The 26702-nt window shown below is 46.3% G+C and overlaps 2 protein-coding genes across 3 annotated transcripts; one reads left to right on the top strand and one right to left on the bottom strand.

Moving 5' to 3' along the window:
• Positions 1–32: 32 nt before the first annotated feature.
• L(3)80fg (dnaJ homolog subfamily C member 16 l(3)80Fg) lies at positions 33–16934 on the top strand. Of its 2 annotated transcripts, XM_077676130.1 has the most exons (13): positions 33–193; positions 647–713; positions 1113–1318; positions 2124–2257; positions 5830–6058; positions 6288–6563; positions 8282–8467; positions 8921–9089; positions 9196–9455; positions 11483–11557; positions 12764–12925; positions 13358–13562; positions 13896–16934. In XM_077676130.1, the coding sequence occupies exons 1-13, from the start codon at positions 48–50 to the stop codon at positions 14130–14132; spliced, it is 2352 nt and encodes a 783-aa protein (XP_077532256.1). In that variant the 5' UTR covers positions 33–47; the 3' UTR covers positions 14133–16934. The 2 variants fall into 2 exon arrangements, with proteins under 2 accessions (XP_077532256.1, XP_077532257.1); XM_077676131.1 differs by lacking the exon at positions 647–713 and having other exon boundaries at positions 54–193.
• Positions 16926–24976, bottom strand: Myd (stromal cell derived factor mayday). Its single transcript, XM_077676132.1, has 6 exons — positions 24407–24976; positions 23547–23683; positions 22801–22908; positions 21575–21730; positions 20070–20233; positions 16926–19281 (listed from the first exon to the last, which is right to left on the bottom strand). Exons 1-6 carry the CDS (start codon positions 24772–24774, stop codon positions 19105–19107), a joined length of 1110 nt encoding a protein of 369 aa, XP_077532258.1. The 5' UTR covers positions 24775–24976; the 3' UTR covers positions 16926–19104.
• Between the last annotated feature and the right edge of the window lie 1726 nt (positions 24977–26702).

The raw sequence follows: 26702 nt of genomic DNA, 5'->3' as shown, positions 1-26702 counted from the left end.
TCGAGGGCTGCAGCTCCCCTTGAGTGGCTCTCCGCTATCTCACAGTAATGCTGCTTTTTTACGCGCTACTCTGCTTAATAACGTGTAGTTTTGTTTCCTGTGCCCTTGTGAATCCATACCAAACCCTTGGTGTGCCGCGCACAGCGAGCGCTGCGGATATCAAGCGTGCTTACAAGCGGCTGGCGAGAGAATGGTGAGCCGACGATTTCCTTGTGCAGCAATTCTAAAGAAAGAAATGCCTCTAAATGCGCTAGTTTCCTCGTTTGACGTGCACGACATTGTCCACTAGTGTCGAAATTATGGTCGTGATACCTTCGCGCTGCTCAATTTTCAGAATTTTCACCTTGCCGGGGGGGCTGCAGCATCGCGATCAATAATAGCTAGCTTTGCTGTGTTAGAGGAATGACTTCGGAAACAATCGTTTGTCCTCCTATAAAAAGTATTTTGATTGCAAATAGCTTGCGTGATTCTACTTCGTACGTTTGATGCCCTCAATGACTTCATTTGTTTATTTTTGTCGTCATCGGCTTCAATGTCTAACAAAGTAGATTAGGAAGGATGCTTGTTGCTTGCGGCGGCTCTTTTGAATGCAAGATAAACACTGTGCGTCTTCAACGCACTTTAATAAGTGTCTAACATTTTTCAGGCATCCTGACAAAAACAAGGACCCTGCGGCGTCCGAAAAGTTCATAGAAATTACGAAAGCTTACGAGGTGAGATTGTGCGCAACTGATTTTCGTTCGCGTCCCTCATACCTTGTGCAACCTTGCAACCTGTTTTTTCAGCTGGCGGAAACCTGCTTGGCAATGTATACCGTGTTATCATGGTTGCATAGCGTAGTTTTACGTAGTTTTATTAAGACAATAATGTGCTTTCGCTCAGAACTGTCTACCCGGCATGCGAAACTTTGACATCTTGATTGTATTTTCGTCTTTTCTTTTTGCCCTTGATGTTCTAAACAGCGCTCGCCAAGTACACGCGAGTGCAAGGTGGTTTTATATGCACTGCTATTCTTAGCTTTGTCGTTCGTTTTTTTTTTTTTTATGCCCCGATTATTTATGTGGTCATATAGTTTCGGTTGAATAACGTTATTGTATACCTGTCTGTTGCAGCTGCTGACTGATCCAGAGCGCAAAGAGAACTTTGACAAGTATGGCCAAACTGAGGACACCCCGAATTTTCGTAGGCAGCCCGACTACAGTCAATTTAACAGATTCGACTTTGACCCTTTTGAGTCCATGTTTAACAAGGGAAACATGAAATTTAAGTTTAGTTTTAACCAAGGTTCTGTATTCCACAAGGCTACCATCACGCTCAAGTAAGTGCATTTGTGTGCTTGCGTGCATTTACGTGTGTTTCGAGATTTGAGCTTTTTGGAGCTAGCCAGTCCTGACAAGCTATTGGCTGAAAAAGAAATTTCGCCCTGAAACCGTTTGAAATAGCAGTCTCTGAGTGCTAGTGTGCAAACCGGGTGGATCGCTTCTTTCGCAGAGCCCCTGCTTATCTTAAATCCATTCCTTGATACTTACTGATGTTGCTCCTCAATCTTTTCTTTGTTGTGAGAGTGTGTTTTTCTCCCAGAAGAATTTGGCTAGTTTTGTTTTCGGACAAGTTTGAGAAGTCTGGACAAGGCATGTTGTACCCGAAATGGCTTTTGCTGGGTTATTGCTTTTTCTTTTTTTCATTCTGAACTGTGGGCAATACATTCTCTGAATAATTGTTTGCACCTGATGAGAATTGTGCAAAAGTCCAATTACCCAAATTGTTACCAGGGCAAGAGAACCCAACCAAAAGCGTCTTATTTTAGGTGAGATGGTATTTGCAGATACACTGCTGGTGTTCAGGAGAGGAGCAGTGTGGGTGAGGCTTAATGGGGCATAGGCAAGAGCGGGAAAGAATGCGCTCTCTTTGGCTGTTTCTCTGATGTTGCTTTCTGCAACTTCCACTGAGTTGTACCTTTGTGGATGGGTGTGGTGACGTCATGTTAAGCGTGAGTGAACAGTGCTAAACAAATGTATGGGGATGTTAGGGTGGGTGAGCTTTATTGAGTTACTCATAGTTCTGTGAAATTCCCTGTGGTTGATGGTGTCTCGGGCCTAATTTTTTGCTTGTGTGTTCTTTAGAGCATACGAAAATCGGGTGGTCCCAGACAGCAACCTCAAGCCGTACCTGATCCTCTTCTATGGAGACCTCTGCTTCCCTTGCCTTCACGTGGAACCGGTGTGGCAGCGGATAACCCAGGAGATGGAGCCCCTGGGTATGTCCCGACCTCAGTGACGCACTCGGGTTGGTTTGCTAGGGGGCATGCCCTGTCCTTTGCCTCTTTCTGGAATACCTGGGCTCTAGAGCTGTTGACATGGTTGCATTGCCACTTGCGTAAACAAAATGACTTAAATGCTCAAAATGGTGCATCTATTTTAGCCTAGTACGTGGAAGCCTTACCACTCACTCACTCATAACTGTTGACGGCTGGTGCCATCGCATGCATGCCATTTTCTTTTTTTTTTTTTTTTTTTCCCATCTTTGGCCACTGGTGTAATGATAGTGAGGCAAAAAGGGTAAGGAGAAGGCACATCAATATTTTGGCCAAAATACAAATGTAGCCTGTTTAGAAATCATGTTCAAAGCCTCTTAAAAAGGAATTGCTCAGAACACAGAATAAGATAAAATCCCCATCCTCGAGGAATGTGTACACTGGTAGCCTAAACTGTATTCATAAGAAACTTGTGTGGCTGTTCAACTCGTTAAGTCACTATGCCAACATGGAGGATGTCTCGAGTGGAAGACAGTTGAGGTTTGGTTGAAAAGAGACTGAACAATGTAATGGCTCCAGGTACACATGGCATTCTGGGACAGAAGGTTAAAGCATTCTTATCATTTCGACCAATAATTCAAGCAGGGCCTCCTCGATCAGCTGCCAGTGTGCCGTTGCTCCAGCCGTTCCATTCAGCCAGCGAGAGTGTAAGTGCGAAGGCACTGTGCCATTGTTTTCCTCCACACTGCAGTGCACGGATTTAGTGGATGAAATCATTGAGGAAAGCAAAGGTTTTCCTCCGTGCCTGTCTCCTTGGATGCAAGGAACATCGTTCCATGCTGCAACACTGGTGATGCTTCTTCAAATCGCCTTTGACAACTTTGGCACTCCACTCCATATCACAATTAAAAAAATGGCCATAGCTGCTCTTTGGAATGGAAAGCAATGTACAGCACCTGCGAATGCAGTTACTTGAGCTATGATGACAAATAGGCGGGTTATTTCACATGTGCTGTGCTGCATTACAACCTTGACAGGACTGACAATGACCCGCCGCGGTGGCTCAGTGGCTAAGGCGTTGCGCTGCTGAGCACGAGGTCGCGGGTTCGATTCCCGGCCGCGGCGGCCGCTTTTCTGATGGAGGCGAAAAGCAAAAACGCCCGTGTGTACGAGATTTCGGCGCACGATAAAGATCCCCAGGTGGTCAAAATTAATCCGGAGCCCTCCACTACGGCGCACCTCATCGCCTGCGTTGCGTCGGCGCGTTAAACCCCACAATCAATCAAATCAAGGACTGACAATGTCCTTCCCGCTGTTTGGAAATTTCCCTCAGTCAAATGATGTTCAATTCACTAATAGGGGCCCTAATTTCTTATGCTGGCATATGATCATAATGCAGTTTTACAAAGGTGAGGCAATTTATTAGAAGGTGGGCTGTGATCGCCTCGTCCCCGCGACGGGTGGCCGTGCTCTTATCTGTCCTTGGAATCGTCGTTGGAAGGAACACCTGTTGCGTTATTAGAAGAATGAAAAACGTCAAAACGGGATTACATTGAAAGGTACCTAAACGGCCTGGTAATCTCTGTGACACGTGTGCTATGCAATTACGTTTTTCATTTCAACTGTGACAATACAAAAAGAACTAAGTAAAATGCACCCTGTTTTGCAATTTGTTCTTTAAAATATTTCGGTGGCTTAGGAAAGCACAATAACCACAAAATTAGCGTGAATACCTGAAATATATGAACTTTTTATGACTGATTTCAAGGGACACCTGTATATTGAGAAATAACTATGCAACAGTTAGCTTTCACGTTTGGTTTGAGCATTGGCCATTTCTGCTCACCCTAAAAATTACCAAGCACATGTGCAGGGAATGTTCCAGGAGCCACATGACTTATGTACATTGTCATTGCAGAAGCATTAAACGCCCCATTATGCATAAATTTGGAGTCAGCATCACCGAGATATGATTGCAAAACTTGCAGGTAGCGCAAATGTAATAAAATTGGAAAAAAAAAAATAAAGAGGTGAATTTGGATTGGGAATAAGAATTTGGGGACTACGGATTGCGAAACAAACACGCGTCCTTTGCACTACAGCCGATCCTCGCTAGTGAATGTGTTGTGGCCTTTGACTTAGAAACCTGTGTCGTAGACTTGTACTCAGGCACTCGAGAGCAATTTTAGCGTGCTAACCATGGAAATAGCAATGCATGTTCCTCAACGACAGCTGTGACACAAGGTTGCCCACGTAAGCGGGCCTCAAAAGAAAGTGCAAAGGGAACCAAAAGAAGAAGGAAAAGATGCGTGGTGCAAAGCAAAGGGCTCGCGGTAACTAGAACCACCCCTAGTTGATTGATTGATTGTAGGGTTTAACGCACCAACGCAACGCAGGCGATGAGGCGCGCTGTAGTGGAGGGCTCCGGATTAATTTTGACCACCTGGGGATCTTTAACGTGCACCTAAATCTCGTACACACAAGCGTTTTTGCTTTATGCCTCCATCAGAAAAGCGGCCGCGGCGGCCTTGAATCGAACCCGCGACTTTGTGCTGAGCAGCGCAATGCCTTAGCCACTGAGCCTCCGTGGCGGGGCCACCCCTAGTTGACACCACCACAAATGGTACGATGCATAGCTTACACGCCAGAGATGTCCCTCTAATGTAGAAGAATGAAGACATTTTGTAATAGAAGGGGACATAATCATGATGGATCTACCATTAGACACGCACAGAAGGTCGCATAACTTGAAATAAACTGTGCTTGTGTTCCCGCATGTAAGCAGTCTTAGGTGTCTCTCTAAACATTTAATTTTTCTTTTTTTTCAACATGCATAGCACTTTTATTCACCAATGTACAACCTCAAAGCATCTTCAGTCATCCCAAGCAGACAACCTTTCACTGCGGGGAGGGATTTCACATGCAGTGAAAGTTTCCCTTTGCGGTGCAGTGGCCTGAACCTCAGTTTCTTACGCTATGTGTGCGTGTCGGTGACAGTTGCACCAACATTTGCTTGGCCTCAACAACTTGCTCATTGCTACAAATACCATCATAAAAACTCTACAAATAGCCTCCGAGAAAGTACTGTGTAGCACTCAGTATGCTCATGCCATGCTGGAGACATTCACAGTGCAGTCAACCTTTCGTTGCACACTGATGTACCTTGGATTCAGTTCAGTTTCTCAAAGCTGCTGAGCTAAACCGACTTCGTGGCCTCACAATCAAGTCTCCAGATTCAACAAAAGTAACGCCTGCCCAAGCTCTGCCAAGTCATTTAAGGGAGTCCATGCAAGCAGCCAACCCATTGGCTAACATGGTGCCACCTCGCAGCATGTTGCAGAGTTAGCCAACTTGCATTTTTAAACTGGCAGCTGATTGCAAAGACCATGCTTCCAGTCTGTGAGTGTGTTAGTCAGAGTAGAAGTAGAGCTATCACCCGCTCTGGAAACATGCCATCTACACTGCTGTTGGTGTGAGCAACTTGTGATGGACTGCTTTTCCCATATAACTTGGAATTTTATTTATCTGAGGCAACTAGGCTACAGAAGGTGCTGGCTGGCTGTGCCCTTTTGCAGGGGTGGGCTTTGCCACCATCCACGCTCAGCACGAGGCTGGCCTGGTGAAAAAGCTTGGCGTCGGCAGCCTGCCCTACCTGGTCGGCCTGGTGGAGGGCCGTGCTGTCCACTACCGCCACGACCAGCTGAGCCTCGTCAATGCCATCGACTTCTGCCGCCGCCTCTTCCCTCGGGACACCGTCACCGTGCTGGAGGACATGGCTTCCTTCGAGGACTTCCTCTCGGGCTGGTGAGGGCCCCTAGTTTGTAGAGCGCATGCCTGGCAAGAGAGAGGGGTGGCGCTAGACGTGTTAATGCAAGGGGTGCCTGAAAGACCAGCGCAGTAGATAATGAGGATGGGGATGAGCACTTCTGTGTGAGGGACTTGCAAGAGCAACTGAATTATAGCCTAGGAGAACTTGTACATCTTGTAAAAGTGTAACCTGTGGCCGATGTTTGCTGGGCTCCCCACTGGCCAGGTCGGACAACCGGGTGCGTGCGGTGGTGTTCAGCCCGTCGACGTCTGTGCGTCTGCGCTACCTGCTGGCAGCGTACCAGTTCCGGGAGCGAGTGCGCTTCGGCTACGTGCGGCTGGGCCGGCCCGAGACGGAGCCCCTGCGCAAGCGCAACGCTGGCGTCGGGGTGCGCCAGGAGTCCCTCCTTGTCTTCAACGAACACACCAGCAGCCCCGTGGCGCTCCTCAGCATGGCCGAGCTTGACCCGCAGTCCCTGAGGGACGTGCTCAATGCCAACCGGTGGGTCGCTGCTCCGTGCCCCCCGGGCTGCAAGGTCTTGCTAGCAGAGGGCTTCGTGCAATTTTAAATAAAGAGGAATGTGGTGCTGCGATCATCTGGCACAGTAAGTCGAGATGGGCAATTGTGGATTGAGATTGGCACTTGGTGGCCCACTCTTTCAGTTAAGACGCCTACCGTGCCCATGAGCAAAACCGCAGCAAAAATGAGAGTGGCTGCGCAATCTTATTCAGAAACTCAAATTTTTCTGATGTGGGGGGCTTTAGGCACAATAGCTACACCTGGGATAAGAGGCATGCAGTAGTGGAGTGCTCTAGATTAATTTCGGGATCTTTAACATTTGCTAAAATCTTTAAATATCCCCAGGTGGTTAAAATTAATACGGAGCCCTCTATTATGGCACGCCTCAAAGCCAAGGTGTATCTTCAGTTCTTCAAGCACCCAAAAATTACAGAAAATTTTAAATTTTTGGCTTACGAAAAATACTATAAGCTACATTGTAGAGCCACGTTCGTTTTCGTCCTGGTCCTGCTCATGGGCACCGTAGGCATCTCAACTGATAGATTGCACGAATCCTGTGCCAATACAAATGAAAAAGCTTTTTGTGTTGAGTGCCGCAATTGTTCACTGTGAACCGAAATCCCACAGAAAAGATGTTTCCGTGCGGTGTCTAGTGATACTTAACCCTTTGAGGGTCGAATTTTTTCGCCGAATGCGACCCCCCATGGTCGATTTTTGTTATTGCTGATTTAAGTTCTTCGGATGAATCTATTTCGAGAAAAAATTATCGTAATTTTTTTAGGGTGACCATAAAGTGACCAAAAAAATCGTTTGTGTTGTTAGATGTGGTTTATTCATGAGTAATACAGGAAAAATTCTAAATAAAAACAAGAGAGTAACAAGCCGGCACCTTTCGAGTGAATCGAAATCAGATAGATATCAGTTTCGCGGGCGCAAAAAGTGGGAAGCGCCCGGAGGACGATACCGAAACCAGTCGCTGCGCGCCTGCGGCTGGATGTGCGAGCGATAGACGGTGCACCACTCCTATAAAATACAAAAAAAGAGGAGAAAATAGCCTCCTCAGTTTCGCAGGCGCCCTTGGTCTGTGGCAGGCGCAAGAAGCGAGAGGCGCCCGGTGGGCGATAGCCAGCGCGCCGCTGAAGTAAATCATAAAAAAATAAAAAGAAGAGCCATGGGCGCAAGAAAATAATTTGACGTATTTCTGCAATGTGGCAGCACATGCCAAGCATGAGAAGTTGGCAAAAAAGGCGCGCTTTTTAAACATACAAGCGATGACATACATGTACGTTATTGACCATTTTGAAGGTGTTTGCAGAGGATGTATATGTACGTCCGTGACCCTGAAAGGGTTAATGGTCCGCAGGACTTCTTGCGTCAATTTGTGACTGGGGACAAAATATGGGGTCATTCCTTAAACCACTGAGTCAAAGCAGTGGACAGCACCACGTGATGATTAGTTTTGGGGCAGCCATGGATTAAACCTTATTGACTACTTGCAGAAAGGCAGAGCCATAACAGAAGAGTATTGTGCTGTGTTGATGTTGCCCTCCACGAGCATCTATTTCGAGCAGCCTTTATAGGATGTTTTAGTCCCTCACTGGCTCTTCTAGATGTAAATTTCTGTGGACGGCCGCAATAGTGCTACTGTGTTTTATCCTTCACGCATTACATTCCTGGTTCTGTTGCCCCTCGTTTTCCAGGTTTCTGATCTTGCCACGCATTTCGTCGCAGCTTCTCTTTGATGAGCTTTGCCCCCCAGAAGCCATTCGCACTCGTCGCCGCCTCTGCGTCGTCCTCATCACGGGCAACACCGCCCTCCACGACCCAAATCGTGCACTGCTCAGGGACTACATTCAGGAAAAGGGCTTTCCGCCAGAGCGAGTCAGGTATTGCTCTCCTGTCCTTGCATTTGTTTAATTTTTCATGCAGTTGCTTAGAAAGTCACACGAACATTTCTTCAAAGGATGGGGTACAGCATAAGTGCGTGGTGTTAAAAATATTGTTCATAAAACTTTATTGAGCTGCTGCAGTTTCATTTGCTAGCAAAGATTCCCAACGCATTTACACTGCCTCAAGCGCCAATCTACATGAATGTAGGTACATATGTAAAGAATGTCGGGATCCACGAGGCTACTTTTATTTATAGCAATGCCGTGAAGAATGCATTTACTTTCATGTGCATTACTGGTTCACGTGCATTAAACCGAAAGAAGAATTTTTATTTGCATAAAAAATTTTGCATTTGCATGCCTCTGCTTGTAGAAGAAAGGTGACGTCTGGTTGAGAGCGTGTCCCTGATAAAATGGTTGGGCACGCTAATGTGCTGGTCTGGCCTGCAGGTTCATGTTTGTGTACAAGGAGAAGCAGAAGGACTTTGTGAACACCCTGAGCTCGGGCGAAGAGTCGCCCGAAGACCCGATCCTGCACCTGGTGATACTGTGGCGCAAAAACCAGAACCTGGTCCAGTACCAGTGGGTCGGTGCGGCGTGGCTCGATGAGCCACAGAAGGTGAGCTTTCTTCCGTCTGTGGGATGACGGGACGGGACGGGAGAGGGGAGACAGCGCTCGTTGCTCAATCTGCATCCGTATCCCCGCCCCCTGCTCAATTGAACAGCTGAACGCCAGCAAGCAGGAGCTGGAGGGGGCCCTGTCGCGGCTGCTGCACTCGTCCGAGGCGCTGCCGCACGACGCCCGCCTCGGGGTGCTGGTGGACGAGCAGGCGCGGGGCCTGCTGGGGCGGCTGCTGCGCCGGCTGCTGCTGCTGGGGGACGCCCTGCGCGACCACCTGACGCGCTACGAAGTCCTGCCCGCCCTCTCCGTGGCGCTCTCCCTGGGCTTCATCGTGCTCGTCGGCTACTTCATGTCCTACCTGGTGTGAGTCCCCCTTGGCCCTGTTCCACGACGAGGGGTGGGCAGGGGCGAGGCCGCACTGGAGGACAGTGAAAGCTCTTGTAGTGGCGGCAGCTCCATCCACTATCAGCGCATCAGCACTCCCATGTGACATCAGATCGAACACGACTGTGGTCCTGGGCAGTTGCTCGTCTTTGCCACTCCTCTCACTTCTGGCCGGGCCCATACGAGAGACAAGTCTGGGAGACTCTTAACTCGGATAGGGGCAAAATAGAATCTTCTTTGCCTTGCCGACGAACGGTCGTCCTGTCTGAGGCTCCTTTCTTTAGCCCTGACATAGCGCCCTACAAGTTAATGCTGCTTAAAGAGTGCTTTTGCCTGGCCTCACTGCACTAGAGGGTTGCGCACAGGTGCAACAGCAATGAGCTGAATTAAGGTGTCTATGCAGGCTAGTGGGACTTCCCTGTAATAATTGTGGTCAAGTGCCAAGCACAACTCTAGGAACGGACAAGGACAGCAAAGAGGCGCCTCTTTGCTATCCTTGTTCTTCCCTAGAGTTGAGCTTGGCGCTTGACCACAATTCATTTGGCAACAGCAATTTGTAGAGCTGGCATTCAAAGGGGAAGACAACTCCGTGCTGGGGTCTAAGCAAAGATCATTGTTGCGCCTTTTCACTGTTACTTGCACCAGTAAAAAAAATGAAGGGAAATTAATGTGGCATTTGTGTTGTGACAGTAATTACACCCTGTAACTATCACATCTCCATCTCTAGCTGCTAACACTTTTAGTGCGCACAATGTCCATTTGAATGAAGGAAGAAAAGGACTGACTTGCCAAGTGAAATTTCAGTATACCTCATTTTATGTAAAGGTGTGCTATAGGTTGTATTCACTGGTGTGGCGCGCATGCCGGAACCATGTGTGTCGCCTTACTAATGGGCCTGGGCTATAGCAGCACACGCATAAGGCGTCCCAGCGAGCTCAGAAGCATTACCTCGACGTTAAATACTGTTTAGCGCAGCATCCTACAGCGTACGTGTTGCGAGACACGAGTGAAGACGTCGGCGCAGGTCTGGTTTTTGCCAGCTGCCGGGTTTGGTATCGTTGCTCACCTGTCGGTGGGCGCTATCTCTTTCGGTCGCTTGCCCATAAGTGTCGCTACTCTCCCAGCTAACAAGGCACGCACCACCGTTAGCGCGCATTGCTACGCTGCTGCCGTATCTCAACCAGCAAGCGCGTGAGCATTCACAATTTCCTTGGAAGCATTATTTGGCTTTTGTACTGAGCGACTCTGCCGTGGGCAAGGGGCAGGCACACGTGTTGATCCATGTTCGCAGGCAACTGTGCTGCCAACACAGTGCATCCGCGGCTCCCATCTCCAGTGGTATTGCGAAGTTCTCTAGGGCAAGTAGAGCAGTACCACACAATGTCACTGCTATTATTCATATCTGTTAATTTTGACACTACGGCTGAGAGTTGGGTGGTAACGGCGTAAACGACAAACACCAAGGCCTGTTTTTTTTATTATTATTTATTTATTTATTTTTCCCAAGGTGCAGATGCATGTGCAGACGCATGTGCAGACACGGCGGGCACGGTCATGTTGGTTTTCAGATTTGCCAAGAGAAGAAATCGGGCGCTAAACTTTTATGTGAATACCGTTTATTGGGTTCACATGGCATAAGTGCATGATCTCAAGATTGTATAGCCGTATCAGTAATTTTGTTTCGAAACACCTATTTCTTGTCCCCTTTAATTAACGGAGAAAAACAGAGCAGCAAAGGGCAGCCAAAGTGTGGACGAGTTACAGAATAGGAACTTAGAGATGGGAGAAGAAAAAGGTTTGGGGTTGAGGTAAGGCAATTAGGGAAGCAGGGAGTGGGTTTGGCTTACGTTGAGTCGGAGCTGTTTGAAGCCACCGAGAAAGGCCTTTGTCCCACAGTGTACAGCAGACGGGGCAAAACAAAGATGTGTTTTTTCGTGTGTCCTTCATGTGACTGGCTGCTAGTGTGCAAGTTTGTTTTTGTAATGTTTGTGTTGTTTTCGTTGCAGGCAAATGGAAGAGAAAAGTATCCAAGAGCGCTACAGACGAGAAGGACGGGTGCCGCCTTCAGCAGCTAAGCCCAAGTGAGTTCTTTCTCACTAGAAGGCATGAGTGGCAGCCAAGGTGAACCTGGGAAATGCTTTGTTGGAATATTTTCAAAATAATGAAAAAGTCATGAGAGGGCTGCCTGAGAGTTTTGTGGTTGTCCGTAAGACTGGTGTGTTTGTTGGGCATCCACGAGCAGATAAATGCTTCTACAATCAGGCCCTAATGTGCCCAGAACAAACTGCTCCAAATATTGAACTGACCTGATCACCACTGCTCATTTTGTTGCTATTACAGATAACGTAGCATTACTGCGTAGTAATAAGTGATATCGTGCCTTGCAAACATGCGGATGGTGCTGCCAGAGCCCAGGTTATGCTTTGTTGTATAGTCTAACCCACTTATAACAATATTGAAGTGCGACAAAAAAGTCATTGTTATAACCGGTGATTGTTATGACAGGGTTGGGCAGAAAAGGGTACTTTTGTAAGCATGTAGTGGTTTTCACCCAATACAGTATTTACAAAACTGAAATGTAACTGCATGGTTGACCCCTCAGACTGGCCATGCATTTGCCAACTGACTCCACAGGGCCCGTAGGAAAGGTTAGTGTCTTTTAATCGGAGGAAGTCTCTGCATCATTTCATAACTTTTCTTTTTTTTACGATTGGCAGATTGCATGTTACTGAAGTGGTGCTGTTTTCTGCCTTTTTTTTTTTAACATTGACGTTGTTAAAGAGGTTCCCCCTGCCTCTTTTATTTCTTGGGCCAGGGCTACATGAAAGGTGTTAACTTTTTCTGAGTGTTGGAAGGATAGTAGATGCCGCAACTTGTTTCATGCTTTAAGTCATACCTGGTCATGCACAATGCTCCCGTGAACTCTCACTGATCTCTGAAAAATACTATATTTTACGTAGGCTCATACCGTCAGGCTCAATAGTTATAACCAATTATGTATAAGGAAAATGACCATTGTAATAAGCGGTTTATTTTACCATATAATATGTAGGAAGGTTGACAGTGACACAACTGTTCATTGTGATATCCAAAAATTGTTATAACTGGGTTGGACTGTATCTCATATTTTTGTGGGTGGGCATGTTTGTGCAATGGAATATTGGGCATAAGGCAGTCATTCGATTGACTGTGCTTAAATTGAGCGAATGCACCACCGGTTGAGCATGCATCAACCTCATGAGCTGGTTGAAGTAAGCCCTGGCTGCTGCCCCTCTCTGCCGTTTCAGGCCTGAGTGCAAACTGACGATTCATGAACTCAGAGGAGAAACCTACAATGGGCTTGTAAGACTTCTGAAGCCGGGTTGCCGGACCGTTGTCTTACTGGTCGACCAAGAATCCAAGCCCAAGCTGCTCCCACAGTTCTTCCGCGCCGTGTTTCCGTACCGGAAGTGAGTGGCCTTCTCTTCCCGCATGCGCCATTGCTGCACATGTGCCATTCTGCTTGGAAGAATGACATTTCATCGCAACGTGTATTCAGAGTGCTATATCATTGCCCTAGTCTATGCTCTTGCATCAGGTGTAATGCCCTCACTAGTAATCCATCTGGGAAAGTGAGGAACGAGTTCAGGGGGTGAGATGTTGCCAGGGTGTGTGTTAGTGGCATCAAAAAGCGTGAACTTGTTTCTAGCTTGGTGAGAAACAGTGCAGGCGCATCTACGACTGCTAAAACAACATTGCTCTGTCAGTCGCAGTTTATTGTAGTCCATCATCGTGTGATGGATGATGGTTTCCGTGCAGTGGCAGTCACTTAGTAATTTTTTCCTCGTGGTTCTACATAATGCGTCTTTGTTTCTTGCCTTCCCTTGCCTTGCAACCATTAGGAACAAGACTCTCATGTTCGCCATGCTCCTGCTGGAGAAGAATTTGGAGTGGTATCGCAAGATCCTCGCTCAGACGCTGGCCGTGCGCCGGCCGCTCAACATAAACCCAAAGAACTGCATCGGTACCGTGTTATCCCTCAACGGGCACCGCAAGTACTTTTGCGTCTACCACGCCAAGCACCTAGAGCCAGCAGTGATCAAGAAGGTAGGCGTGCCTCCGTTTTGTCTGGCATGGACACTCTTACAATCGAGCTGCGTTCCTGAAAAATCAACTAAAACCGCACCTTCGTCTTCTCGAGCGTCGGTAGAGCTATGAAACTCATGCCATTTAACAGCATGAGAAAATATGAAAGTGTAACTATCGAGTGACATGCTGGAATTGCGAACTGTGCTATTCTTATAGTTCGCAACATCTGTCTCAAAGCGAGCGCACATTTGAATGCAAATCACCAACGGAATGCTGCTTCTATAATGCATCTCAGATCCACCTCTGGGGCTCACGGTGTGTCTTTTTCTCTGCCCCTTCTGACCTGCGCAGAAGAAAGAGAGTGCCGGAGACTTTGTCGGTCTGGAAGACTCGAGCAGCGGCTCCGAAACGAGCGACGTGGAATCGGGGCGGCTACTCGGGCGGTCTGAGGAGACCGACTCAGACATGTACGGCAGCATCCTGTTTGAGGAGCACCTGCTGGACGGACTGCCCAACTGGCTGGACCGGCTCTTTGAGGGCACCACCAAGCGCTACTACATCCAGTACTGGCCCGAGTGCATGAAGTAGCGAGCATCGCTGTTCACTCAGCACAGGGCGGCTTCGCTCGCGCCACGCTCAGTGCAGCTTGGCCTCTCGTGGTGGTGACGCGTGGAAGGGGGACGCCTGAACTCAGACGAGTGGTTTCTTTTAGAACATTGTCTCCCTGTTTAGGCTGCGATGTTTTGTTCTTTTGCGACCGTTACTCGCTGTTCTGAATTCGTTGCAAAAGTTACATGGGGTTGAGTTTCTCTGAACTAAGAGGGCACCGTTCCAATCCTTGCTGCTGGTAGGTGTTAGTTGCGCCGAATTGAGTGTGCGTGACCCAGTGGCCCATTCTTTCTATTCTATCCCATGCGAAAAAAAAGGGGGGTCCGGTAGTGAATGCGATTGGAGTGTCTCTGACTGCCGTCAGCTCAAGTTAGCAGCCTTCCAAGTAGTGACCAGGTGTAGCCTTAATGCTTCTTTTGTTAGAGACGCTGCTAATGGTAGGTGTCTGTCTCGTGAGCTCTCACACGCCAAAACTGTCGTTCCGGAGACGTTTTCCAGTAAAAGCACAATGCATTGCGTATGAGCGTGAGCTTCTAGAGAAAGTGGCTCCTGCAACAAGCGCTATCTCTTCACGCCTTGTTACTTTGTTGCTGTGGAAGTACAACGAAAGGGCTTGCAGCACTGTTGAACACACAGCTCAGTATGGCAGTTAGTTGTGCGGGGACTGTACTAAGGGGAAAGCAGCAACAACTGGTATCTGCTATGCAATACGCACGCAGTGCATGTGTAGTGGCTGCCTGGAAGACCACACATTTCTAGTCGACACCTTTTGGCGCTGCTTTTAAACAGGTACACAAACAGGTAGGTACACAAATCTGGCTTCCTTATTTTTGAAAATGGAAGAAAACTTAAAAGGCCGCAGTAACGTCTATCATTTTTGGCAATTAGGTTTTGTGGTCCAGTCGTAGAAGTTCGTGGTCCTACTGGAATAGTCTACTTCCGATAGTGAAACCTGTCCCGCTTATGACACGTTGTCAATGTTCTTTCTTGAAGCATTCTTAAGTTACGACGTTATTTGCTTTGTGACTTCTAGGCTGTTGAGGAGAAAATAGGGACGTCCCTTGGGTTGTAACGTGCATTTCTAGGCCTTCATGTTCCTTGTAGTATCAACTCCTGCCATTCATAGCTTCATTCTCGTTTTTCTTCCCCCGCACGCAATGCATCTATGTGTCCGTGAATCTGGTGACGTAGACCAGCCAAATTGAGCTTTGCACAGGTAGCACTCAAAAGCAACGTAAAAAGCAAGCTATGTGTGGCTTGCTGCACTGTCTGAAGTCATTCGTGTAACTGTTGTGAGTGCACCTATTTAGTGCTCCTTATTTTTCCGTGGTTGGTCTTTTTGTGGGGAGCTTCCTAGCTGCTCCCGAATGGACTAGTTACCTTCGAGGGACTTACGTGTTTAAGAACAAGTGTACGAACTTAAGTACAAAATTACAGTGCTCCTATGTCAAGGTTGTTTTACAAGTGTTGTGACGTATGGTGGTTTTCTTTTTTTTGAGGTCGTGTTGTTCTCAATGGTCGGACTTACGAGTTTAGATTGTTGTTTGCTACATTGCGCCTTTCATCTTTTTGCTTTGTACAATGTTTTTTTGTAGCACTTTTTTGTGTGTGTGTACGTGTCAGAAGTTGTTGTGGCATGCACTCGGGGGATAAAAAAAAAAGGCTCTAAATTCCCCGCCAGGAAATACTCAAGTTGCTATTAATGCTATCTGGGCGAACTCTTGTTGCTGGCTCTGCTGCGTGGTGGTTGCGATTGTGTTTGGCCAGAAGTGCAGTACATTTTACTTAATTTTCAAGTTGTGATAACTGTATGCTGCGGACATTTCTCCGGACTCTACTGCATGATGGTGGCCATTGATTTGAGGACTCGCTCACTGGGAGAGACAATGCTTGAGTTTTGTGTCATGAACTTTTGCCACATGGAGGAAATGCCATCCCATCCAAAGTCATTACGTTTTCCCATGTACGTTAACGCTAGTCATACGGCTGCTTCTGCGAACCTTTCCCGCGCGTGTGTGAATGTGTGCGTGTTTTGCTGCTTAAGGATCACAAATGCATCCATCTCATGTTATTTCACTAAACATTTTTCTGAAGCCTGTATTCCCTGCACTTGTTTTCCTGGAGGTTGATTTCGTTGCCTGGTGTTGCATTAAATGTTCAGTTTGTACATGTTTCTCCTCAGGTTTATTATATATGTTTTTGTCTGTTTCGACGGCATTATTTATACTGTTGGCTGGTGCCCGTTGTTGGGGTGTCATGTTCTGGTCATGCAATTGTGATTGAAGAGAGGATTTGTACATACTAACGAGGCAATGATGCCGGAGCTAGCCGGTGCAAGGCCCGGTTTGTCGCCAACACCAACGTCCGGGTCAGTGCAATCACATCGATACACATGCTTTTCCATTTTTTCACCTTGCTAGGAGTGATTCCCATGCTGGACGGTAGGAAATGCACGCTTAGCTAGCAACTTGCACGCATCGATTGACGAAAACAGTTCCTTCTGCAATGTTTCCGACAGGGCTTAGTGTTGCATTTCACGCCTCTGAATTTGGCCAAGCTGTTCAGTTCCTGCCGGTCTGAAGGCCTACGCTCTCTTGTGAAACAAGCTCTGTGTATCACTGCCTTTTGCGTGTTTTTGTCTCTGCTGGGTAGTACTATATGGAAATCTTGGGAGCGCCAGTCAATGTGAAAGCAGTTTGAATGTTTGTTTTTGAAGGATTGTTTCGCAAGCGTGTTTGACATTTAAATAAACAAGCCAGAAATAAAGCTATACACATTTGACGCTGGTGTTGCAGAGCAGGTTTTATTGGAAACAAATACGCTGGTAAAAAGGAAGTCTTGGATAGCGAGTGTGAATAATTGTTTCCGGGGCTGTGACACAATGTGAACACAATGTTCTGGTGTAAATAGATGCGATGCCCAGAAATAAGCTTCACAATACACACATGAATGAGATTCTGCATGTTTGGCCCTTGCAAACTGAAAGCTTTGATCTTATCCAGCAGCATGCTATTATAAAGGATGCAGTCCTGATTATGTGTCATTAATGACTTCCAGCAAAGTGCTCCTAGGCTTTTGACAAAAAGAAAAAGGTGGGTGCCTCTAAAAACCCATTTCAAGCCACTGTGTTCTCTATGAAAAGATGCAAGCTCTCTTTTACATGCATTTCATTTTATGCCACTGAAGGTAGTATGTAGCTTAAAAAAAAAAACATTAACATTGTTGGAAGACAAAAAGCACCAGCACACCTTTAACTGGGTAAAATTTGCAGTAAGTAAAGCAGTTTTGCTTTTGCCTACACAGGAACTGCTGGGCTACATGGTGCCAAGCTTTGTAAAATACAAAACAGTATGCAATTGCTGTTTACTGTTAATGCAGAGTCTGCAAGTTGTAATTTGTTTGGGAAGAACTATATAAAAGCAGTTCATTACTATTCACTCTTGTTTGCAGATATGCCAACTAGTGCACTAACATGCAGTGTGATATGTTCAAGAACACTTTAAATGTGGAGCATGATGCGAGAAATTCAAAATACTGTGCCTAAAAGGTGCTACATTACAGAACGGCAACGAGCACAGCTAATTTAAAATTTTTAAGTAGTGCTTTGATGCTCGCATGTTGAGATGAGTAAGAACTTGTTTTTACAGCACGCTGAGTAACTGCAGACATGTTTACGGTGTCGACAATAATCGCCGGAAACAAAACTCATCACAAAGCACCTTGAATGCTCATTTCTTCATATTTTTACATCCAAGCAGGTACCAAACATTAAGTATGTGCTCACCACAGACTGCTTCAATGACTCCCACAATGCTACCTGCCCTGGTGCTTGCCCTGTCATTATCACAGATTTGTACACAGCTATCACAGAAACGTAACCTATCTACATGCTGCTATCTCACGGAAAATGTAATCGCAAGTGCTGCAAAGCAGGCAGATGTTGCGCATTATGTCGGGTGCTAAGGGCTGTGGCCACGTGGAAGAGAATCCATCCAAAAGCATCAAGCCAAAAATTGTAAAATGCTGAAGATCCCGCGTTTACAACAGAATTTCAGCTATAATACTCTCACGTTAGCTACGTGCTAATGTAGGTAAACGCAACCTCTGCTCCAAAGCTTTCGGAGTGTTTAACTCCAGCCAGACTTGTTTGGTGTGACAATTGGGGACACGCGGGAGGCACTATTCTCGCACAGGTAGCAAGATTTCATGCCTACACATATTGCTCTTGATGAAATATCACAGTCTATGCAAGGCCGCTCGTAGCACAGATAACTGTTCTAGTGCTCTTGAAAAAAAAAAAAAGAAAAATAACTGCTACAAAAAAGTAAAAGTTAGCAGTCTACCATGAACTTCGTGTCTGCCAAGACATAGTAAACAAACCACAATAAATGCTCACGACTCAGGTGCACCACCTTCCATAAGTCAACAAAGAAGTGCGAGGAGGGTATACGTACAATAAAAAAGATTAACAGAGCAACAAAGTAGCAAGTTGCTTTGCGATGGGCGCACAAGTGGCAGCGTATCCAAAGAAGCAGTCCCAGGTCGCTGTTTCGGTCCTCCAAACTGCCAGCCTAAATCCTCTGCTGCTCAGAACCATACTCGCCCTTCGACCCCTTATGGCACAGCACAGTTTTTATTCCTTTTCTCTTATCCTAATGTGGCATGAGGCACTACAACATGCAGTGTCCGGCACCCACATCATGCTGCCGTGGCATGACACTTACCGATAACACAATGACTACAAACTCTGTTGGCCTGGTCAACTGACAGGCATGAGCCAACAAAACAGGAACGTCCAGATCGTTAGACCTTGAATGTACACCGAAACAACGCAGCGAATTATAAACAGATAAGATCAAACAATTTCGACTGAGATAGCTAACCATGTAATCTCAACGCCTGAAATGCGTAAACTGTGCTACGAATGTCTAATCTTCACAGACGGCCATCATCAAAACTCGTCGTGGATGTTCTTGGCAGTGTTCACCATCTTGCTGCCGAGGAAAACGTCCTTCTTGGCCAGTACTTCTTCCAGGCTGAGCTGTTGGTCGCCATTGCTGTCCGCCTCGAGCACCAGCTCTCGCGCTTCGCTTCTGGCGTGCACAGGGTTCTCAGGGTCATTGTACATCTGCAGGGAGGCAGTCATGATTAGAATCGGGCCATTCACAACAGCGCAACTTGTGTGGGTTGTTCCTTAAAGCCCTGCTGGGTGTTTCCTTTTGAGTCCATCTAACAGGCAACACCAAGCATGAGCCACTAACGTGCAACTGATAACACCAGAACTCCCAGCTGTGCATTCCTCCGTTATCAAAATATTATGAACTCACTTCTCATTGTTTTATGCAACAGCTGTTGATGGAAGGTTTAGATCCAGGCCACGCCACGGCTGAGCAGGGCTCCGCGACACTTATAGTTCACCCCGGGCTGAGCCTGGTTCCCTCAAAGCAGTAAGGTTGGCTCCACACCACGCTGTTGCTATGCACATTGGGACTTTACCTGGTATCCGTCACATTGGTTGACTAACTGACCAATTAATTGATTAAAGCCTGCCAATTAACTGGCTTACAATTTGTAATAATGCCAGTGCCTGCTTTTTGCACAACGCTGAAAGTTACAACTAATGAGCCAGAAAAGCAGGCTCCGCAGCATTAGTTCACACAGCATGCGATAAATCACCTTCGTGTTGGAATTTAAAGCTGCAAATGCACACATCTGCACAAGCATTTTGTTGTGTCATCATTGTGTTGTGAATTACTGTGAAATTTCTTAAAAATCGCATGGCAACAGTGTGCAGCATGAATATTCTGATCACCCCTCTAAATGATCTGGGCGAAAGCAAACTGAACAAGGTCATATTTTGACAGCACAGCACATGTGCACATCCAAGCATCCAAAACATTTGCAGGCCCAACTTACAAGCAGCTCCTGCCGACTGGCCAGGCCGTCCCCGTTGACGTCAATGTTCTGGTGGAACTCCTGGAGCCGCTCCCTCTTCCACTCCTCCTTGGTCTTCTGCCTCGTCTCATCCGGACCGAGCTGCGCAAACTCGTCCTCCGAGAGATGCTCGTCTCCGTTCTCATCTGCGAAGCCAGTGCGCATGCAGGTGCACCATGTTTAGGCTAGTGCCTGCACTGAAGTCGACACCAAGTCCATGAAACGTCTAAACCTTGACCACTGCTGAATGTAACGGCACTTTTCAGGGGTACGAACGGAAAAGTTATCATGCAACTGCTCCCATGACTCCTCCAGCCCTTCGAGTCTGGAGCAGGCTAGGCGATTCAGATTATCAAAGCTCACAGGCAAAGAAAGAAAAGGAACACACTGCAATCACCTCAAAACAAGAACCATGCATGGACTTCGAAAATTGGGAAGAAATATGCGCTTCTTCTAGTTCTTAAAGGGCTTTATAAAATTCTAGTGCCACAGAAGAGTAACATGCTACAGAATAAGCATAACTACTTTGCGCTTTGTCAGCCATGCCCAGTTGCTTTCAGTAGTGCAATGAGAGTTTGCACTACAGACACGTACCTAAATGCAATCAATGCAGCCTAGGAGAAGTTGCTGTTTTTGCTCGTGAAGGAGAAGATGCAGAATAATAAAACCTAAACAGTAAAAATGAACACTTATCCAATCTATTCTTATAACAGCGGAGTTGTCGCAACAAACGTTTACGAGAACACCAATTGCAACTGAAAGGAGCAACCTCATAGCATCTAACAGATCATCACAAGCAGATATGGAGTAATTTCAGGGAATAAATATCCCCACCTCCTTGCATTCACCACTGCAGACCGCTTGTGCACGGTTTTAGCAGCAGAGCTGTTTAAGCTTCAGCTTCATCCGTTGGAGCTCGTGGAAGACAAAAAAAGGACGACCTTCACCCAGTTGCACAGTCGGAGCCAAGCCTCGCCTAACTATGGCGTCATCACGCACGCTGGCGCCGCCCTGCCCCGTGTTCATGGGGTGATCTCTCGCGTCCTCTTCTCTTCACCAGTTCATGTGCATTTGGGGAGCACAGAACAGCTCGCGCCACACACACCCGAGTTTGCGAAGCCGGTTACCGCCGGTTCTAGTGCGTGCTAACACAGTCCACTTTGGAAGAGAGATGTAAAATGTTGCGGACAAAATGACCCCGGGCCTTCCAGCCATGGAGAACCTTCAGCGGCAAGTTCGGAACTTTATGCAAGGTGCGACAGCTGGTTCTCCGACGAAGGGACAGGGGTCGCCAACTCTCCTGTTTCTCCAGTCTTGCACCACTAATGCAAGCTGCGCCATTTTTTTCCCATTTCAGGGGTGATAGCTTGCATTGTGCATGCCAGGTTGACTAGGGCATACCCAATTGCCCTAAGTGTTTTCGGGCGAGAAGGAATTTCAAAAATGCACATTTTTTCAATACAGTCTTCAGGTGGCCACATACTCACCAAGGTTGCTGATAATCTCATTGACCATCTTGAGAAGCGATACGTGGCTGTGCTCCGGATGGCGGAAAGTTAGGAACTCGTCTATGTTCAAGGCATCAGGGTCAGAGTTCGCTGCTTCAAACCAGCTGGCCTTGTCAAGCAGAATTTTCTCCTTCACTGCAACCAACAGAAACAGCTAAAGGAACAAGTTTCATCACACGCTAGCGTAAGGAACAGAACATGTACAGTGTCTTGAACTACACGAACCAAGGTTGAAGAAACGGCAGCCGAGACTCATGTTGCACATACAGAAGAGGGATGCATATTTTTCACTTGATTAATAACTGAACTGGTAAAGATAGTTGAATGTTAGCAAGAAATTAAGTTTCTTCAGCTGTAAATTTAAAAAGCACTAAAAAAGAAACAACACTAAAATCTATTGGGCAATTACACGATCCTGGTAGCTTTTCTTATGGTTTAATTAAGAAAAAAAATCGCGATATGTTCGAGAAATTTAACAGAGTACTTGGCACAAATGCCAAGCACACATTTGGGCTCTTACTGAACTACTATTACAGCACATGTTTCTGAATTTAGCCATACTCAAGCAGCATGGATACTGTGTATGATTACATGTTGCTATGATGTTGCAATTTTTATTTATATTTTTGAAAGATTGCTCCACAAGGATAAATTTTGTGACAAAAAATTATCACTTTCTATTCCCTCTAACATATTTTTCACAAGCCTCCAGTATCTAAAGAGCAAACAGTAACACATAATTTAGTCTGATTATGACATTCAAATATTATATATCAGAAAATAAAATTTCGTGCTAGGCATCCAAGCAGTATCATAGCCCGACACTTCTGGCAGGCAAAATCATCGCTGTCATTTTTAAAGCTTGGTTGCTCGTTGCCATGTGAACCCTCCCCTTTCCCTATTACCAAAAAATCTTGAAGCTGTACAATATATAAGCAGCGGAACGTAGAAAGACACGATAAAAATGAAACAATACAGATGCTGCATTTTCTCCGCTCTCTGAATTGCGTGTTCTACACTGTCCACACTGTATCGAACAATTAACAAGCCAAACAAGTTCTCACTTCAAATTCCCCCCCCCCCCCTTTTTTTTTCATTACGACACTATCAGCTTAAAAACAGCACTGCATCTATTCATGCATATTGTGAAATGGTTTACATGACCATACAGGCCAGAAAAGGAGAGAAAAGTCATAAGTCCTTACGATCTCTGTCAAGGGTCTTGTGATCTTCAGGATGGTTCTTAGCATATTTGTTGTCGAAGCCTTTCTCTATCATGAAGTTCACATGATACTCATCCCATGACACACGTCCTGTAAAAGCACAATTGCAAAGGACGTGAAACAGAACTCTTACATACGTTGCAGCAGCCACCGTTCACAAGAAGTACCTGCCAGCAGTACGCAGCAAGGTGCATGCCTGCTTATAATACTCTAAAAGTCAGTAAACTATAATGAACCGTGATACCTGTAAGTACTAGAGAGAGAACGCGTTTAATGGTGAAGGCAACATAAACCGAGCCATTACGCCTAGCCTGCTACGCCAAAGTACTAGCCATTGTGCAGGCAGAAGAAATGGGGTACAGTAGGGGATTACAAGTAAAGGTGGAATGGTGGAAACCTTAACAAAGCCAGAACTGGGAAATAGTAATAAAGTTACAGGCACAAGTAGAACCTGATGTTTAGTTTCATTCTTTGCTGATATAAAATAAAAACAGTCACATTTCATTGACTTTTTGACATTCATCGACTTTTAAGAAACATATATATGCCTTGCACTCAGCCCCTTTACCCTAGCCTCACGAAAAAAATTCCTCCACTAACCTCAGAATAAGAAAACGGTGAAAAAAAAAAAAAAAAAGGAATGAGGGGGTCAAAGAGAGAAGGCTTTTTGTAGTGGTCCCAAATCTGTGTGTCTTGCAAGCACTGGCAAGGTGCAATAAAAACCATACCGTCGTGGTTTTTGTCCAGGGCCGAGAAAATCCAGAAGTTGTCCCTGACTGCTTGGGCATAGTGTTCCTTAACTTTGGCTGCGATCCATTTCTCCAGCTCCGGCATTGTCAGCCGCCCATTATGATCGGCGTCAACTCTGGAAGAGCAAAAAACGAGCGGGTAGGTGCAGCGCAGTTTCCAGGCAGCTCGATGACACCACACATGCTATTAACCTTAGGATACATGACTCCACACATGAGAGGCAGACCAAGAAGATGAGGGTGTCTGGTGTTCGCATAGATTTACAAAAGGTGCACAAATTTTATTCAGGATTCGCAGGTAATGTCCTGAACGGTGTCGGAATGTTTTTTGCAGATTTCAAGCTGTGTCTGCAATGACATTAGCCACATAAACCCATAAGAGTACTTACCAAACAAACGTACGAAAGAGCCACATTACACGCAAATGGCGCAAGACATAGCAAGTTTAATGAATCATTCCATCTTTAGAATAAGTATTACTTTGCAGGTGGTGCATACACTGTTAAGCTTATTTTTGTGTGCGCGAACGTCTGGTGAAATTAACGGTCAAAGGAGCACCTCAGTCACATTTGGGTAAGCTGGGTAAGTGGAAACCGAAACTAGCTCACACACTGATGAAACGTGACCGACAAAAAATGTTAGTACAGTAAAAGGCAGCTAATGCATGCTTGCTGTGGAATACAAAGCTTTTAGTCTGCGAAAGTGCCGCGAATTTGTCCGTCCAGCGAGATTAAAACAATGCATAACGAATCCGAACCTCGTAAATACAGAAAAGCTACTCGAACGCTGTCCGGACACAAACAATGCGTGACACAAACAATGCGCTAACACATCCAAACCTTGAAAATATGCTTCGCAGGAGAGCCTCCTCCCCCTCCTGCTTTGATGTCTCGGTGCCCAAGAGCACTTCTTTGCGGTACTGCGGATTTAGTTGGCCGTCCCTTTCCATAGGCAAACCTTCGAGGTGATCCGGTGGCTTGATTAGGCTTGCATTGAGGCGATTAAGTGAAACATTGGCAAGCCTGCTTTTGTTGAAATCCGAGACTACCTCGTGAAAGTCTTGTCCCGGCGCAGAGTGAGTCAAACCCGAAAGAGAGTAGGTTTTGTTCAACGGAACTGGAATGGCCCAAATACCACCAACGGAACACGACACCACGATGAAGATCACGGCAGCACTGCCTAGCTCTTTGCAGACTTGCTCGCCCATTGAAACGTTTATGCGGACCACGGGAGGCACTTGTAACACTCTGCATGCGACAGCAGGCAGACAGGTGATGCGCACAGGAAGACACTCAGCACAACATACATTCTACGCACGATCAAAAACATGTAACACAGATCGCGTTTGCGCCGCTGACGTTATCCACTGTTGCCATCACAGTGGTTGTCATGACGCCACCAGTACACGGGGAGAGTGGGTAGAGCCCAGAGTTACTGGATATAGACAGTTGCGAAACTCCCCATAGGCCCCATGTATCGAAAGCCGGTCTTCGGTTGCCCGCATAGAGTTAATACTACTGACGTTGCCCCCCTGCGCCGGGGCAAGTTGACTAGCCTGTCGTCTGTCGGCAGGACGTTGAAGCAGTACTCAAGTGCTTGCGGCTGCTGCCGTAAGTCATAAAAAGAAAAACCGCAAAAACACAAGTAAATTTTACGTAATTATTGTGTTTTAATTTAAAAAGCAATCTTTATTTTACAGAAGAATTTTGAATTATAATAGTTTAGCGAAGTTCCGTTTTTATCTCCTAGGTGCCGCGCGCGTCGACTTCCTCACCTTCCACGGAGTGGGGGGGCTAGCGCCGCCCGGATTCTGAAGCGGAGTTTCGCAACTGTCTGTATTGAGTAACTCTGGGTAGAGCCAACGGGACCCAAAAAGTGTGGCGAAAAAGGGACAAAGCGTGGCGCGGCGATCGTTACCCCTTCACGCCGTGGTGTAGTTGCGTGGAGGATGTGTAGTTGTTCGTGAGTATTCCCACGCAAAAGACCTGGGTTCGAGTAGCAGCTAGATGGTCCTTGTTTTTCTTTTAATAAATATTTAAAAGACCGTAGTCTTTGTCGGGATACATGAACGCAGAAATTTTGATCTGTCTGTCTGTCCCTCGATTCAGCCGCCCGACCGAAGTTAACGCAGTTGTTAAAGGAGTGTAATATATCGCAAAGCTATTTCTAAACATCTAAATCCGGTGGTGATGTTCATACTTGTCTACATTGTTGAGTAAAACAATACATTACGCATATGTGAGGCAAAACATCAATACATAAGTGATATATGCAGTGTTGCTTTGATTAAAGATGTCTTCTTTTTATCTGTCCTTTATTAAAATTCATTGATGCTGGATTTTTACGATAGCAAATGAAATAATGCTATATTCACTGTAGGAAAACGAAACGCGAAGCGCACCGATGATGATGATGATGATGGATAGTGGATCCTCTTTGTAGCGGGGTGATGACTGTCATCTCACCAAAAAGAACCAATATGCCTGTGTTTTACACTCTTCGTTTAATACAGCGCTGCCCTTAGGGCAGGCACAAAAAACTTATTACGCACAAAATACTTATTTTTTCTGTTACGGGTAGTAGCTGTCCCATGCAATATTCCCCTCTCTGCTTTCCGCCCACCAGCATTTTAATCCTCTCTTCGTCGCCTCGGCAGCCTTGAAGTTAACTCCCTCTGTGCTACCCTTAAATCCTGGGGCTTCTGAAAGCCGAATATTTCCCTGGTGTGGATATGGATGGCTACCCTCGCATTCTAACACTATGTGCCGCATAGTTTCTGTTTCTTTTCCGCAGACCACGCATTCCCCGTCATTTTATGTATACTAACCCACAAAGTTCTTCGTTCGCAAGCAACCTGCTCTAGCCTCAAAAAGAAAAGCACTGCCCTTGGAATTATCGTAGAAATTTTTCTTCCTGATGTCCAATTTTTCAGCCCTGAACATCTCTAACGACGTTTTAGCTTTCATTTCTTCTCTCCATTTATTCGTTTCTATCTTCCTTGCCTCTTTTTTGGTTACATTGGTACTCATACTCTATGCATTGGCTTCTCCACTGTTATTTCCGTATTTCACCGCCGAGGTACTGGTGGAGCCACCTGGCAGTGGCCATGGGTGCGCACGTCCGTGTGTTTTCCAC

The sequence above is a fragment of the Haemaphysalis longicornis genome, unplaced genomic scaffold (genome assembly GCF_048455015.1).
Source record: "Haemaphysalis longicornis isolate Haplotype H1 unplaced genomic scaffold, Haemaphysalis longicornis Haplotype H1 scaffold_7, whole genome shotgun sequence".
NCBI classification, from domain to species: Eukaryota; Metazoa; Arthropoda; class Arachnida; order Ixodida; family Ixodidae; genus Haemaphysalis; species Haemaphysalis longicornis.
This window is presented reverse-complemented; position numbering and strand designations above follow the sequence as displayed.

What these genes read in the sequence shown, in the direction of transcription:
- Myd (XM_077676132.1), bottom strand. Translation starts at nt 24,774, where the DNA reads ATGGGCGAGCAAGTCTGCAAAGAGCTAGGCAGTGCTGCCGTGATCTTC. An exon ending in CTGCGAAGCATATTTTCAAG is followed by an intron (nt 23,684 to 24,406) that starts GTTTGGATGTGT and finishes TTGCTCTTCCAG; the next exon opens with AGTTGACGCCGATCATAATG. An exon ending in TGAGATTATCAGCAACCTTG is followed by an intron (nt 20,234 to 21,574) that starts GTGAGTATGTGG and finishes CTGGCTTCGCAG; the next exon opens with ATGAGAACGGAGACGAGCAT.